Source organism: Polistes canadensis, unplaced genomic scaffold (genome assembly GCF_001313835.1).
Source record: "Polistes canadensis isolate GaletaPanama2010 unplaced genomic scaffold, ASM131383v1 scaffold_157, whole genome shotgun sequence".
Taxonomy (NCBI): Eukaryota; Metazoa; Arthropoda; class Insecta; order Hymenoptera; family Vespidae; genus Polistes; species Polistes canadensis.
The window spans coordinates 39,163-56,578 of NW_014569704.1; the positions used below are offsets into that span (position 1 = coordinate 39,163).

General features: G+C 27.7%; 3 protein-coding genes across 4 annotated transcripts; 1 reads left to right on the forward strand and 2 right to left on the reverse strand.

Annotated features, from left to right (window-relative positions):
- Nucleotides 1-1,946: 1,946 nt before the first annotated feature.
- Nucleotides 1,947-10,573, reverse strand: LOC106788926 (rab GTPase-activating protein 1-like). The gene is made up of 17 exons (XM_014752647.1): nt 10,170-10,573; nt 9,500-9,678; nt 9,267-9,429; nt 8,976-9,174; nt 8,643-8,826; nt 8,219-8,575; nt 7,847-8,119; nt 7,587-7,755; nt 7,248-7,489; nt 6,501-6,689; nt 6,265-6,390; nt 5,996-6,181; nt 5,735-5,909; nt 3,863-4,053; nt 3,745-3,804; nt 3,477-3,671; nt 1,947-3,363 (listed from the first exon to the last, which is right to left on the reverse strand). Exons 2-17 carry the CDS (start codon nt 9,668-9,670, stop codon nt 3,127-3,129), a joined length of 3,117 nt encoding a protein of 1,038 aa, XP_014608133.1. The 5' UTR covers nt 9,671-9,678; nt 10,170-10,573; the 3' UTR covers nt 1,947-3,126.
- A 982-nt stretch (nt 10,574-11,555) lies between these two features.
- Nucleotides 11,556-13,541, reverse strand: LOC106788928 (cytochrome c oxidase assembly protein COX15 homolog). Its single transcript, XM_014752650.1, has 5 exons — nt 13,315-13,541; nt 13,106-13,232; nt 12,736-12,868; nt 11,982-12,609; nt 11,556-11,887 (listed from the first exon to the last, which is right to left on the reverse strand). Exons 1-5 carry the CDS (start codon nt 13,474-13,476, stop codon nt 11,624-11,626), a joined length of 1,314 nt encoding a protein of 437 aa, XP_014608136.1. The 5' UTR covers nt 13,477-13,541; the 3' UTR covers nt 11,556-11,623.
- Nucleotides 13,542-14,029: 488 nt separating this feature from the next.
- LOC106788927 (xaa-Pro aminopeptidase 1-like) lies at nt 14,030-17,210 on the forward strand. 2 transcript variants are annotated; one of them, XM_014752649.1, is made up of 6 exons: nt 14,030-14,163; nt 14,790-15,908; nt 15,997-16,323; nt 16,402-16,532; nt 16,622-16,797; nt 16,902-17,210. In XM_014752649.1, exons 2-6 carry the CDS (start codon nt 14,800-14,802, stop codon nt 17,022-17,024), a joined length of 1,866 nt encoding a protein of 621 aa, XP_014608135.1. In that variant the 5' UTR covers nt 14,030-14,163; nt 14,790-14,799; the 3' UTR covers nt 17,025-17,210. The 2 variants fall into 2 exon arrangements, with proteins under 2 accessions (XP_014608135.1, XP_014608134.1); XM_014752648.1 differs by lacking the exon at nt 14,030-14,163 and adding an exon at nt 14,254-14,666.
- The last annotated feature ends 206 nt before the right edge of the window (nt 17,211-17,416 follow it).

Consider the following 17,416-nt stretch of genomic DNA (forward strand, 5'->3'; position numbering starts at 1 on the left):
AGGGAAGTAGGATTTTCCATCCAAACTGTGAAAGCATTTAATAAACTAAAAAATAACCCTTATATAATAATTATTTTTTTCACCTGTGATAATATATTTTCATAATTTGTTATGAAAGCCTCAAGAAATTTTATATTCCTACTATTTTATGATATTTCACTTCTTTTTTAATGTAATATATTTTATATTTACAGAATAAATATATCCACAATTTTATGAGAGTCGAGATATATATAACTAAATCGATAGCTGCAAGTTTTAACGAACTAAGATAAAGATAAATACAAAAAATTAGAATACAAATAATAAAAGAAAATCAAATACATATATATATTTTATACTTTGAAATTAACTACGCAAAAGAATTAAAATAATTATAGCATCATATCAACATTATTTAACTATTTGATGAAACTTTAAGAAATTAAATAATCTTCTGTGTAATTATTGGTAAAGTTCAGTTACATAAATTTACAGAATAATTAGTATTCTAATAATATATAACCCTCGATGAGAACTCAAGTTTGAAATTCTATGAAATCACTTTAAATATGTTCAATTATTTTATATAGATATAACGTTAGAAGACTAAATATATTATTTTACTGATTATTCTATTGTGAATATTGGGTCATTATTATCAGTGCTCTGTGATGAGATTCTTCGATCAATTAAATATTTCACAATTTTCCAAAATTAACTAAATCTGGATGAAACACACTAATCTAGATAATATATCTAGATTTTTCCGTATTATACTTATTTATGTTAAATGAATATCTGCAAAACTGAGAGAATGATTTACAGTGAAATGACTGTGAAGCTGATCTTATTAAAAATCTATCTCCATTAAAGTTCATATTATGATCAGATTACATGTATACATATATTTATAAAAATTAATGCACACAAAGTAGTCTGTATTATATCTAATTCTCCTTATATGAAACGATATTAGAAATTGTATGAACTTATAGTGCAAAATGCTTATAAGATATTAAGAAATTTTGCGGAAATAAAAGAAAATAACGATTGTCATAATTTGTACAAAAATATAAATATACAATACTTAATTAATATTTTAAAATATATATGGCTCTTTTTACTTGAAAATAACTGACTCAATAAATATAATATCGCTTTTATAAAGCTTTGGAATGTGAATTTAACACGTACAGAATCAATCAGTAAAAAAAGTAAATTAAGTGATTAATCTCTTTTCATTAGTATTTAAATGTTAAATATCAATTATATAAATGTGTAAGTTCGTCTATTCAATCAAAGAGTATGTATATGTCGTCATACATATATGACGATGTGATGCGCGTATACACAATTTTTTTTAAATTATTTAAAAAATATTGAACTTAAATTTCTTATGAAATAAATGATATAAGTAAAGACTTTATAAGCCGCCTTATTATTTTTAAAAGGTACCTACTACACGTGTACCTATGCGCTTACAATTATTAATGGTTACTCATTCTACTACATTTATTTGTTTTCTTCTTTTCACTTTTTTATCTTTTGTCTCGTTTTCATTATTCATAACACATTAAACGCGATATATAATATTAACTTTTGATGTATGACTGAATATTATTCTCAATACTTTTCATCTTACAATTAAAGTACTTCCAAGCTCTATGTATTAATTATATAAAATGTACATAAAAAGAATGAGTAAATGTAACTTTTTCATCCTGTTCTTGTTTTTTTTAAATTTTAACAGCTCAAGAAAAATAATTGTGTGTATGTATTCTTTAGTTTAGATATATAATATACACATGCATATATCGTGAGTGTTTTGCAACACTATTTTTTAAATTTTAAATAATTGCCATAGAAAACATGGGATCAATATTTTCGTTTCTATAATTTATTATTGTAAACAATTTCTTTTATCTTCATGCGCAACATCATTTTTAATATATTTTTATAAAGAAATTGTTTTAATGCTCATATAGAAATCTCTCTGAAGTTTATTTGCTTATTTAGGTTTCTTCTCATTACATCTTGGTCACTTCTATTGATACAAGGACAATAGTACTAACTTCAAGTAGACTAACTCTGTCATTTAAAATCACATATTTAGGACTATTCTAAAATATGCATCATGCTCTCTTTTATGTAATTTTATTAAAAAAAAAAAAAATTAAAGAAAATAGTAAATAATAATGTTAACATTTAACATATTAAAGATCTATAAAAATAAATATGCATATTAAAAAATAGTCTCTTAAAAATAAGGAAATTAATAATATATATTATTAGTATAGGAAATAATACAGCTGAATTAGTCATAGGTATATTATGCATGCGTTACATAATGTAACGAATACATAGACTTCATAATGTTTCACTTAGCTAACATAACATATATATGGTGCATCCAACAAAAAGTTAAACATCCGGGTTGGATGTGAATTCTACATGTAAAAATAAATCGGATAAAGGAGTAACTTTTTTTCGATTGAGACCCTGTTTCCAAAAAAATTGTGTATGAATATTTTTTAAAGTATGCGTACAATTAATTATCTTTCAAATTATTTATCAGCTATAAACATTTTCTTTCGTTTATACTTTTGTATTTATTGTGCTCTGTAATGTTTATATTTTCTCTTCACTTGTACGACTTATTTCTCTTACATTAGTCTGTTCCTATCAGACGAACTATACAATGACGCAATAACAACAGTTGAGTATTATAGACAACAATTTTCAAATCGTAGCAGTCCAGGCAGAAGAGTAATACAGAGAATAGATAGAGAGTTTAATTAAGTGCGGTTTCTTCTATGATTATTACAAATCTAATGGTAGTAAGAGGTCCTCAAATCTAGAATTTTCACACACGATTTTCTTTAAAGCGGGGTTTCAAACGAAAAAATGTTTTTCTTTTTTCGATTTATTTCTACATTTAGTATCATTACTCGCTTAGTTGTACCACCTGTCAGGATACATCTTGTATATTTACATATATCTAGATCTATATATCTGCGTTACCATCTACTAATGTTTGGCTTATTCAATAAAAATAATGTTATGTGATGTTTTCATTGAGAGAATCATAATTTTCAAATGTAATATTCAAATATAATTGTACACATCATGAGATCACTTACCATATTACACTATTTCTTTAAGACTGTCACGACTATCACGGCTACGCGAATGTATTATATGATGATGTACTTCATCTCCTGGAGTACTATCGCGTCTTAAATCTCTTAATGACGAAGGCCCTATAACTTCTCGCTTGTTTGCTGCTTCTTTTATACTAGACAAAGTTTTACTAAGCCATGGCCAACTATTTCGTGTCGCTTGAAGTTCAGAAGCAGTTGCATGTAATTGATGTGTCAAATCCTATATTATATTCAACATATATCAGATTATATATCCTTGTATAATAAATTTTATAATATTATTTAATTATATATCTCTTATATATGTATTGTGTATATATATTTTAAATTTACCTGATTTCTACATTCTGCTTCCACGTGCGCTAATTTTGTCTGTGCCAATTCTAATTCTAATTCTCTTACTCTTTCTTGTACTCTATGTAACATAGGATCAACTCGATTTTCTAAAGGATGTGCTATGTCTGCTAATATACTTGATGAATCCATTATGCATGTTCTACATTTGTCACATCTTGATGATACCTTAGACTGTAAAAAGTGTTTTTCTATTATAGTGATTCCTGCATTTAACAAACTCAATAACAGTTGATATATTATTTACCCGTAATTCACTTAAAGTCATTTTTGCAGCATTATAGTCATCTTCCAAACGTTGACAAATCTATAAACAAAAGGTTTATTACACGAGTGCACTCATAATTTACAAAATTGTTAAATACCTGTTTATATTCAGCAATAATAATATTACTTCGACGGCTCTCTGCATCGGCTCTTGATACCTCACGTTGTAGCATTTCTTTTACTTGAGCAAGTTCTGCTTCCAACCTTAGCTTTTCTTCCTCATTTCTTGCAACTGTACCTCTTAATTGTTCCACCTCATTACTGTATTCATCAGCATTTTCTTGAGCCTCTGGATGAAAATAATATATAAAAATACATCGTGAGTGTGTGTGGGTTATATTTATGTTTAAACACTATAATACTTGATGCAATTTTAATTTTCTTTCTATATAATAGTATTTGTAATTTGCCTTTATATATAATATTTTATAAGACTTTTTTTTTTAAAGAGAGATCAATGCTTTCTCATTGAATTTTTTTTATTATATTTATTTTAATAAATGCATTTCTTTAAATCTATCTAAATCATAAACACATTAGTAATTTTTAATTCTATCAAAATTCATGCAAACAATGATTAAAAAAAATAATACAACACCTTATCTTCTGTACCTTTTCACTTTCTATCTATATATTCATACTTTAAATTAATATATATTATGAAAATAATTATTTTTTTTCTTTTACCTTTGAAATTTGTAAATAAAAATGATATTATGGATTGAACTTAAAATAAATTTTGTAGCCAATTTGTTAGTATAGTGTTTATGTTTTTGTATAATCATAATCATTCATGCACCTCTTTGTGTAATAAGTTAAAGCTTTGTTATAATAGGATAACTAGGATAAAAAAAAGGTAATTGATAAAAGTAAACAATATTCTATAATGATAATTTATTTTTTCAGTAAGCTATGATTAATAATTTATAAATAAAAAGCGATATAAATTCTGCATTCAAATAAAAAAAAAAGAAAAGCATGGAAAATGTGAATATACACAAAATGTTATATTATAAAATAAATAAATATTCAACACATAAGAGAAAAATATTTTTGAATATAAAACTATATATGTAGATCTCATTCTAATTAGAAATGTTTATTGATAAATATAGTATATGGCAAACAATTCTAAAATATTTATTGAAGAGCATAATGATATACAATAATAATAGCAAATCATTTTATTTTGCAAAATAATTATAAAAAAGCTTTACCACCACCTTTTTTCTAGAAATAATATGAAGAGTATACTTTTTATACTTATTATAATTTTATATTTGTGAAATTTTGACTTCACAAATAGCTACATAAAGAATAAATTAAAAATATCTAAATAAAGAAAGTAATTTAACTTTTCTTTGAAGGTTTTTATCCCATTCAAAAAATACATTATTACGTGACTAGAATCACAATTTTTACCTTGGTACATAACATGAAGCTTGTGCCACGTGCATTTGCGCACATCAACATGTATAATGTACGACCAACCACACACACCCACCCACACCTACACGGACGCATAATCGCGTTTGCGCGTACAAACACAAACAAACACAACGCACACACACGCACGATAGTAGAATTTCAATAACATCGATTATAATATGACATGTTTATGTGCTATATATTACGTGCTATGTTTAAAAAATACAGGTATAACACTAAATTTATATTATGAATATTTTTTGTTAAAGATCATTGATTAATATTTATCATGTCACAAATTAAATCTGACTAGTCCTTTGGTAAATTGTCTTAAAATTTAAGTACTACATTTTAGAAATCGTATACGTCAAATCTTTTTAATAAACAAATTGTTATACCTTCTAGAGAATGGACATACACTTCGACAAATAATAACTTTGAAGTGGCATATAAAATATATATGTTTACTCCAAAGGATTATATAAATTTTTGTATGTTCCATATACATACTTGATTCGTTCAAACATAAAATATAAAATTACCTTTTAATGTCAAGAATTCTGCTTCATATTTCTTCAATTTCTTCAATGTAACGGAACAGGCCAGTTTCATTACATAACGCGATATTTCTTCATTTCTGCAACGCTTAGGCAAATGGACTCTAAAGTACTTTAAAATACTTTCAAAATCCAATTGTAATAGCTCTTTTTTGCATAACTAAAAATGGCAGAAGGAAAATCGTTGATTTGTTATTTGTAATAATTAGATCATACGACCTAAATATTTGTGTAAATGAAACTTACCATTAACAATGCAAGAGCCACCTGGAAGAGAGTGTCAAGTCCTTGTAAAAGGAAAACGTCTAGGATGTGAAACACAAGATATAATGGAAATCTAGCAGTAAATAAAGTCAAAAACCATTGTGCTGCGAACATATGTGTTTCAACACCACGATCGCAGAAATGTTTGTAAAGTTCAGGAAGTTGATCCTGAAGAAAATAATATTTATAAATTATAAATATGGAAGATATAATCATATCACAGTCTTCAATCTAAAAATGATTTGACTAACCTCTATTAAGCGATTCAATTGATAAAACCTCATATGAAGATTATCAAATCTGTCTTTGTATAAATCTCGTAAACCATAATCGTACATTAATTTCACTAGAACACAAAACGCTTGTTCTTCTGGCATCTACAAAAAACAGATCAGATGTAAATACTAAAAATTAAAATGAATCAACAATACAATAATATATGAATAAAATATGTAAGATGTTTAAAAAACTTCTATTAATTACTTACATGTAACAATAAACTAGCAACTAAAAAACTTAAACCCTGACAATATCCAACTTCTTCATCATATACTGCATACGCTTTACTTATTCTGTATAAAGAATCTTGGCCTAAACCACCAGTTTCTTTGAAAAAATCATGTGCGGGAAATGTTCTGTTGATATCCCTTAATATAACACTTTCACAGCTACTTTCCTATTAATATATTTCATAAATATTACTATAGCAATATTATAACTTTATATTATACAGAGGGCCCTATAACTGGTGATATAAGGGAACAGGAGTGCTTCTGTATAAAAAACTAAGTAAATCGAAAATGTAAAAAATAACATTTTTTCAATCATCCCCTGCTCGCGTATATTATCAGTTACAGGACATCCTTATTATATATAAAAGTACAATAGGGTAATGGGGAGGAAGCATAAATTAGGCTCAAAGTATATACGTAGATCACGCTTTAACATATAAAGAAAAAAGGGTACAAAGCGTTCTTAATAAAAAGCCCAGAGAACTGAAAAGAGAGAAAACAATCGTAAAGATAGGCTACAGGAAATTATGTATACAAAAAAAAATTGTTTCACAGTGATAAAGGAGTTCGTAAAGTATGAGATTAAAAAAGAAGTAACAATAGATAGCTAATGTGAATAATAGTAATGGATGTATGGGATTGTATGAGTATAAATATTACTGGTTAAGATAGAATTTTAATAGTTGTTAAGATATTCTATAAAAATAATCGAATATATTAACCTTAGTAATCAGTGTTCTATACTTATCCATCATTTCCTGGGAATTGTCACAATTACTTAAGCGTTGCCATACTTCACCACGTAATGCTTCAGGAATTCCTTGTTTTGTGAGTTTTATTAAAAGTTTCGGACGTTGCTCGTTAATTTGCCAACTTTCTAGAACTTCTCCCCAGCTGGCCAATTCACCCGCAGAACAATCTTTCGATACTTCTCCTGTTCCACTTAACATTGGCTCATCTCCATCTGTATATGAATAAATGAAAATATGTTATTGATTTTCTCTCTCTCCCTCTTTTTTAAAATTGTATAATAATATATACTAAAAGATATTATTAAAAACCTGAATCTATTTCCTCTTTAGGAGTTAAAGTGTCTATGCTAGTCAAAGAAGACGATCTAATTAAAGAAGCTAAATTAAGAGCAAGATTTAATCTATTTCTATCTAATTCTCCTGATGTTTCTATACTTTGCACCTCGTAATGAACTTCACTTCCATCGCCAGATATTATCTGTAGTAAAAAAAGTCAACTTTATGAAACTATACAATGTTAGTCATTTATATAATAATAAGATTATTCTTGCATTTAAAAAGTCTTTTACCTCTTTAGAGTTAAGATAAAATTGTTGTAATAAATTTCTTTTATTAAAGTACCAAAATCTCTCGTTTTGTGGAAATACTTTAACAGGAGTTTCGATTACGAATCTGACAGGTTCCCTGATACCTCTAATAACTAAATCAACCGCTACTGTCATGAATATTTTGCCCTCTCTAGGTGTCTCTATGTTAAGAGTTTCCAAAGCTGGATCAGCCGGATCCCATTGGCCACATATATTGTAACATCGATCCTGGACGATTGGTCCAGTGCTTACTTGCTGTAACAGCAATAATTTTTATAAATATGATATACATATAATATATATATATATATATATGGAGAGAAAGAGATTTCATGTCAAATTAATATTCCATACCATTTCAAGTAATCGCATGTCACTATGTTTCACATTACGTCCTGGGCTAACAAGAACACCAAAACATCTTTCAACTTCACCTCCTTCTTTACTGGAAACTTGTTGAATACTCAAACAAACTTGCTTTGCTATATTACTCCGAAATTTGAAACAATTTCTGTCCTTAGGAACAGTACTAAACGCACCTTTTCCATCTTCTTCCTTAACTTCCATGGTAACTTCAAAAATAAATACACGAGAATTAACTTTTTCACCGCCTGCATTATAATTGCTAAAGTCACTTCCTGTTAAAGAATTTGTCATTGATCTTGGTATTCTATGGAAGGCTTTAGAGAAACAAGCTGACACTTGCCCAACCTACAAGTATGAGAATAATTGATTAATAATGCATATAAAGAAAAATAAAAAATAATAGAATACTTACTGCTTCTGGTATATTACATCGAAAAACATGACATTGATAAATAGCAGATTCCAAAGTATCTCCATGAGACCATGTAAAAGCAAAACATGCAGCACACAATCCAGTACTTTCTCCACGTGCATAAAATAGAATTCGTTGTACTTCATAATGGGCAATTGGTTGCTGAGTGGCAGCATCATATAAACTATAAAAAAAATAAAAATGAAATGCTATTTTAAAAAATTAGATGTTATTTTATTAATCATAACATTTATTCTATAACGTTTTATTATGTAATTTTATAAACCTTCAATTTAAACCTTATCTTGTATATTGAATTACTATACTACTTACACAACAGAACCTTGGGAACTACTTGGTACAGAGACAGAAATTTTTATACCCAGATTAAGAGATTGTTCAGCATTTAAAATATTCATATTACGCTGTATTTCACATTCTGATTTTGGTGCATTTATTGCTGCAGCTCCCAAATATGTAACACCATTGAAAATTGTGCATTCTTGTTGAACATGTGACAATGTGTTTAATTCTAAAATATACAAATCTTCCTTTTACAATTTGTAAATTTTCTTTTATAACAAACCCGTCGAATATTCTTAAATAAAAACAAATAGTACCTACCCTCTTCTATGAAATCATCAGGTTTCATTACATCTTGTTTTTCTGTGCCATTTATACAAGAACTAACATCATAAAATTGGCTATGCCCTATTTTTTTAGCTTTTTGTTGTGGATTTGTTAATTTGTAGTCTCTACCCTCCATTTTTGAATCTTCCGTTAATACCTTTAAACATTTCAATGAGTAATTAAACAATTACAACTCATAATTTTCTCCACTAATTCGGTTTATATACCTCACGAAGATTATTTTGTAGATCTTCTAAATTTCCGTTATTAGCAATTTTTAACATCGGTGCTTCAAGTAAGTTTTGCTGTTGCTTGGTAGTACCTTTGTCACTCACAAATTCATATTCATCGCTGGTTGCCACTGATTCCATAGACTTGACACTCATACTATCCTCCATAACTATATCTGTAATGCATTGCATTTAATATATTTCGTATTCACTTTGTAAAGATAGATATTGTATTACATTTGATTTACTAGAATGGAATGAAATCCGTTGTGATAGAGTAAAGAACGAAAAAGAAAAAAAGTAGAAAAAAATATTATTTTATTTATTAGAGAGAGAGCTACATATAGCACTAATAAATATTTTATTTATAAATGAGGCAGAAAATATAATATTTTGAAAGGCAGAATACATTAAAATATCTCTCAAAATATTATGAAGTCTGTCTCGACATTTATTAGATATAAATAAATAAAATGAAGTATACAATATTCTGTAATTCTATCACATAATACACAATTAGATAGAAAATTCATATAGAAGATGTTCATGAGATGAAAAATACATTAATGATATCTATCTGTGAGTCCAAAAATGAAGCAAATTAAACAAAAGAAGAATCGCGTGTATGAAGTTCGATGCGTCAAAAAGACATAAATTGGGAACTAACTCAAATCTGTGATATTTCCTTTTTCTGTAAAGTCCCTTGAATCATCTGATTCGCATAGTTTATAGGTTCTTTTGATGTTCGTAATACTTTCTGAATAATATTTCAAATTCCACTTCTCTTTTATGCCTCCCGCTAGAAATGGTGATTATTATCTTGTTTGTATGACAGAACGAAAACTTTTACGTATACCGGTGCTTACAACCGTTTTATCGATCATTAAAATAGTCACCGAGTAAAAGTAAAATATTTCGATTTTTCACGAAACCCCGCTTTTTTCCACTCCAATACATCAAATACGCTAATATTACATGAGTTTTCAGAATCAAAACTATTGTACTTGACAGAAACGACAACCACGGTGTCCGCCATTCGAGCAATACGATTCCGGAAGTCTACCTCACGAAGTTTCGTCTGCGAGCGCGAAACAATTTTGAATCTTTCATCAAATTATAAATAACAAATTGGAAGTATGTAATAATGAAATAATTATTAATTAATATTAATAAACAGATTAAATATATATATATGAATATCGTTAAAATATTATTTTAATTTATTTTGTTGTCTTTACAGAACTTTGCATATTTGAAATTGTGAAAGGTAATAAGTCTCATAATTCCATGATAGGATAAAATAGGGGAAGAGATATACATTCATATTCTTGAATAAAATATTAAATAGATAAAATTAAGCAACCTTAGGAATAAATATCGTTATAATTAATATAATAATAAAGGCAGATGCATGATAGATGAAAAATTTCTGATGTGTAAGAAATTTATTGAATTTTAAGTGTACCAGCGTTAAAGTATGTACATTATTTTATACAACACTGTCTACAAAACAATATTTACATTAAAGCTTTCTTAGAAAAACATTAGGGTGACTTAACGATTTAGACAACCAATTAGATCACAGCATTTTTGATAATTTATGACGTCTCAATATAGGAACGATCGAAGCGCATACTCTGGTAAAAATGTGCAACATTTCATGGACGCATGTGTCAAATACAGTACACTTTGCATACATTTTGTGTTTATCTTGGATATAGTTATTAATATTTTTAAAATAGGTTAAAATAATTGTTGTGTAGTGAATTACAAAAATAGCAGAAGAAACAACCAATATAAATTTTACACATTTTTAGTAACAGATATCCTGAAACAACTGACAACATAATAGTCTGAACTCATTGATTGCTTAATTGATTACAAGTTTGTATTACGTCATCATCCATCATCATCATCATGTTTTGTTTATAAAATTCCTTCAAATTGATTTACTAATACACTTATTTAAGAATAGACATTTAATATTCTTAATATCAAGGAAGGAATCATATTCTTTAATATCAAGGAAGAGTAGTATAAACTGTACGAGATATACATCAATATACTTTTTTATTTTATTTAAAATATCGTAGTATAGGTATAACAAGACTTTAAACAATTTTACTTGACCAACTTTTTTACATATTTGACATATTTTAACTCGTGGCAGAGCCAGAGTATACTACTTAAAAGAATAAGACTACCGCACTGATGAGCCGCAGCAAGTGGCACTGGCACATAATACAATAAAGTTAAAAGGCCTAAAGATACTTGTAAATAGCCTGCACCCAATACAGTATTTACAGCTGTTTTCCCATAACCAGGAAGTTTATGTTTTCGAGATAATATAGCTATAATATTTACTAATGTAAAAGATAATATACCCTGTAAAAAATAAAATATTAATATATATATATATATATAATATCATATATAATATAACATCGCGTACACGTTATACTATATCTTACAAACTTACCAGATATCGATGTTGAAATTGTGCAGTGGTTGGATTTTCGGTAAAATTTTTTAATGTCTCCGGTATAGCAAACAAATCATCAGGTATCCATTTGCCACCCATTTTGGGAAAAGTATTGTAAATAAGTCCAGCGTCCATACCCGCTACGAACGCACCAGAAATAGCAGTCAAAAATATCATTCCTTTCGTCGAATGAACTAAATATCTGAACGGTTGTAATTTTTTTACAGCAGTATTAAAATTTTCGATACTAAGGCTGCCATTTCCAATTTTTTTTGCTGGTATTAAATAGCTCAGAGCGTTGTATAAAAATCCTGAATATATTAAGAATGCTAATCCTAAATGAGCAGCAAGACGATACTGTGACACTCTTGGTACATCCGAAGGTTCATTAAAACGATCTTCCAAACCAGATTTTACCATATACCATCCCATTAATCCTTGTAAACCAATCAATGATCCTAATACCGCAACACGTATTTTCATTTCTGATTTAAGCATACCAGAAAACCAAAAGTAAGTTGCTGGTATTAAAAATATACCACCGATTAATCGACCCCACGTTCTATGGAAATATTCCATCCACCAAATTCTCTTAAATTCGTCCAACGTCATATCCTTATTAGTTCTATATAAAATAATTATACTTAGAGAAATGCTTATATATATTACCGTCCAAATGGGAAATATATAAGATATATAAGATATATAAGATATGCTAACGTGTAATAGAAAATAGTTTTTATCGTCTTACATTTTATATTCAGGAAATTGTTTATAACGTTCAAATTCAGTACGCCACTGTTCTTCATTAGTTGGCATTTTTTCTCCAAGTAATTTCCAAGTAACCATTGATAAACCTGATTCAGTAAGCCTGGTGATACCACCTATAAATATAAAAAAGAACAAACAAGTAAATCGGTCATAGGAAATATTTATTTATACTTGTATGTGAATACATTTTATTTAATACAAAAAATTATATTAGAATTACAAATAATATTAATTTACAATTGAACTATTGTTTACTATTGTGTCGATATTTTACTTTCCATATGTTATATCGATAATGATTTGAATAAGTCGATGGACTTGATTGTAGAATACAAAATAAATTAATGTACCTAAAGCGACAGCTACAAAAACCATTCCGCCGCAAACAAGTAACCAAGAACCAACTATTTTATCTGCATTTTTATTTGCTTTCGATGAATAGTTTATTGCTATTGTACCAGACCGTCTAAGTGATTCCTAGAAATGATTAAAAATGTTTAGTCTGTATAATATGAATTTTATATTTGTACAATATTATTAATTAATACAAATGAAATACCTTTTGTAATAAAAATGTATTTCTTTCCATTGGTGCAAAAACATTTTGGAATACGTTTATTCTTGGCTTGTTGTTCGTTAACAAATTTCTCCAAGGTGGTAAACATTTTGTTAAACTATTGTTTGTTAAAGACTTGGAGCAATATCGTGTTACGTTTAACATGCTATTTGATTTAATATTATTATAATCTTATATTATTTTCTAATGTTATATCTTATAAATGTGTTTAAATGTAATTATAACTTAAATTGTTTTTTATTTCATACACTATTGTTACTTTTTTTAAAGTACTTAAGTGTTATATAATTTATAAATACAATTTTTATATTATCTTTTTTTAATAAATATTATAATTTATTTTAATAAAATTTATAACAAATAGAATTGTAGCGATGCAATGATGCAATAATACTATCTGATATTTGATATTATTTCAATATGACTGTTGTTGCTTGTTTATATTTAATTATTGTCTATATAATACTTCATAAAATTTGATATACCACATAATACTTTACAAAATTTGATAAAAATCAAACCGGCTTTCAATGTCAAATATATTTAACATATATGACGAGATTGCAGATAAAAATTAAGTTGCTGCTATAATATATAAACGTTGCCAACTTTGGAGTTAGTAGCCACATATATTTTCTAGCTTCACCAATGTTATCCAAACATTTGTGTATTATACGTGAATTAGTTGAAATGTTTTCAACCTAAAATTTTAAACATAATTTGTTTTTTTCGGTCACATTAATATTTATTTAAAAAGAATAAAAGTGATTTCTTAGCAAGGCTCAAAACTTTTCAACCAACCCATGTATTACAATCGTTGCCAACTTCAGAGTTAGTTATTTACCTATGGTTTCTAACCTTACTAATTTTGTATAAGTGTACCAATAGTATAAAATAAAAAAGCATACTCACATCTCTTGTTAGTCACGTAAAATTAGTTTCAAAGAGGTGTTTTCTTTTAATATGTAGTATAGTAATATTTTTAATTTCTTTAAATGTGTAAAGTGAAATGTAAATAAGCGTGATACGGTATTTAGAGTAATTAATCTTAAATGCAAATTTTTCTACACAAATATGTTTCACGTTTTATAGTGTTCAATACAATAATGAGTACAAATCAATATATTAGTTTAATATTCGAAGTTATATTTAGAGTTATCAGTTAAATGTTGATAAATACATTATCTGATAAAGATTCTCTCTTGTCTTGAATATCTTTTAACATTTTTAAAAGATTGTGATCACGGTACAAGTTAATTTGATTATTTGTGATATTGTTGAAAAAGTTGTTTATTTTAAGCAATAATATAATACAAAAGAATATTAAAACATAGGTAAAGTAGTACAGAAGATTTACTAGTTATATAAAGTACAAGATTATTGTTTAGAGTTTCCATTTGCGTAACATATATATTTATATATGAATTTGGATTTTTCTATTTTCTTTTTTATTACAGATACTACAATATGGCACAAAGTGGTCACGTAAAATTAACAAAGCTTCGAGAATTAATGAAAGCTGTTCAAATAAATGCTAACAAAACAGTGGAAATTCAAGCTTACGTTGTAACTTCGGAAGATGCTCATCAATCTGAATATTTAAGAAAGTATGACCAAAGGCTTACATTTATAAGCGGGTTTACTGGTTCTCTTGGTACAGCAGTGATTACTCAAAACAAAGCATTACTTTGGACAGATGGAAGATATTTTACCCAAGCTTTGTCGCAATTTGATCCACCGGAAGAATGGACTCTTATGAAAGATGGTTTATTAGAGACACCTTCGATACAGTCTTGGTTGGTTTCTAATTTACCACCTAAATCTGTTATTGGCGCTGACCCCAATTTATTAAGTTATAATAAGTGGATTACATTACAAACTACTCTTGTTGCCGGAGGACATACTTTATTTCCAATAGAAGAAAATTTGATAGATAAAGTATGGGGTAAAGAGAAACCATTACCTGCAGCAAACAAGATCATACCGCAAAAATTGGAATTTTCTGGTGAGAGCGCAGGCGAGAAAGTAAAACTGTATCGAAAAATAATGGAATCTATCGGCGTGAAAATGCTTATTATTACTGCTCTAGATGAGGTTGCGTACCTTTTAAATTTAAGAGGTTCCGACATTCCTTATAATCCCGTATTCTTTGCATTTGTTGTTCTTACTAAGGACGAATTACATTTTTTTGTGGATGTTCGTAGTCTTACAGAAGAAGCAATACAACAAATGACTAATGAAGGAATTAAACCCAATTACCATCCGTACAGTGATATACATGACTTTATTAAATGCGAAGCTTCTTTTAATAAGAATAAATTAGTATGGATAAGTAATGGCTCAAGCTATGCCATTCATTCCGATTGTGGAGAATTAAAAAAGCATATTGCTATTTCTCCTGTGTGTGTAGCTAAGGCAATTAAAAACTCCATAGAAATAGAAGGAATGAAAGCTGCCCATAGACGCGACGCGGTTGCACTTGTCAAATATTTTGCTTGGTTGGAAGATAAAATAAAAAATAAAAAAGAACTTGTTACAGAAATTTCTGGTGCGGAACAACTTGAAAAATTTAGATCGTGAGTATTATTAATATCATATATTTATTTTTGTTTGTTGCACATCTTGCTATATACTTATACTACGATCTCATGTTACTTTTTCAAGGGAACAAGAACACTACGTTGGTTTAAGTTTTTCTACGATTTCATCTGTGGGTCCACACGGTGCCATAATTCATTACACTCCATCTCCAGAAACAGATGTTCCAATTACAGACAAAGAATTGTATCTGTGTGATTCAGGAGCTCAATACAAAGATGGAACCACAGATGTCACAAGAACTTTGCATTTCGGTGAACCTACCAATTATCAGCGCGAATGCTTCACCAGAGTATTTAAAGGGCAATGTCGTTTGTCATCTACGATATTTCCTTTTAAAACAAAAGGAAATTATTTGGATACATTAGCACGCGAAAGTTTATGGAGTGTCGGGTATATAAATTTATAGGAATATCTTTTTTTATTTTGGAATATGTTCGAAGTAGATTTTTATTAAATAAACAATTGCAGACTTAATTATTTACACGGTACAGGACATGGAATAGGATCCTATTTAAATGTTCACGAACAACCAATTGGTATATCTTGGAAACCATATCCCGATGATCCTGGCTTACACCCAGGAATGTTTTTATCCAATGGTAAAATGATTATATTATTTATTACAATGACATTTGTATGTATATATTAATTATATATATATATATAATATACGACGATTTCTCTTTAGAACCAGGATATTACAAAAATGATGAATTTGGTATTAGATTAGAGAACATAGAACTAATTGTTAAAGCGGAAACTAAATATAAATTTGATGATAATGGATTTCTTACTTTTGAAACTGTAACGCTTGTTCCAATTCAAACCAGTTTACTCGACGTTTCTTTATTAACGGATGAAGAGGTATGTTAACTCTCGTTTTTATGAATTAAAAATGATTCTATTAAATATATATATCTTTAATTAATGAAGTATTAAATTATTAAAATGAATGATTTTGATTACAGATCAAGTATTTAAACGATTATCACGCTAAATGTTTTAAAACATTATGTCCCTTCCTCGACGGTCCTGAAAATGCTCAAGCGCGTGAATGGCTTGAAAGAGAAACGCAACCGATAAACAAATAATAATATGTCATCGGTCTGTGACAATTGAAAATAATGAATATTAATTACTTACGCTAAAATATTATTATAATATTTTATAATCTTCATATGGATAATATTTTTACAAACAATGTATACATTAATTCTAACAGGGATATTTTGTATACGTTTGTAATGTCATGTTATAAAAATGGTTTTAAATAAGAACGGGATGAGAATATTTTTTATTCAGCTTAAAAATTAGTTTTCTCCTTTTTATTTTATTTTTAAATATACATATAATATATTCTTTTACTTTGTCAATTTAAAATTTTACATAAGATCTCCTATCTTATGCATAAATCATTTCTTTTTGTCATTGAATTATTATACATTTAAAAAAAAAATATTTTTGTTATCTTCGAGGAAGAAGA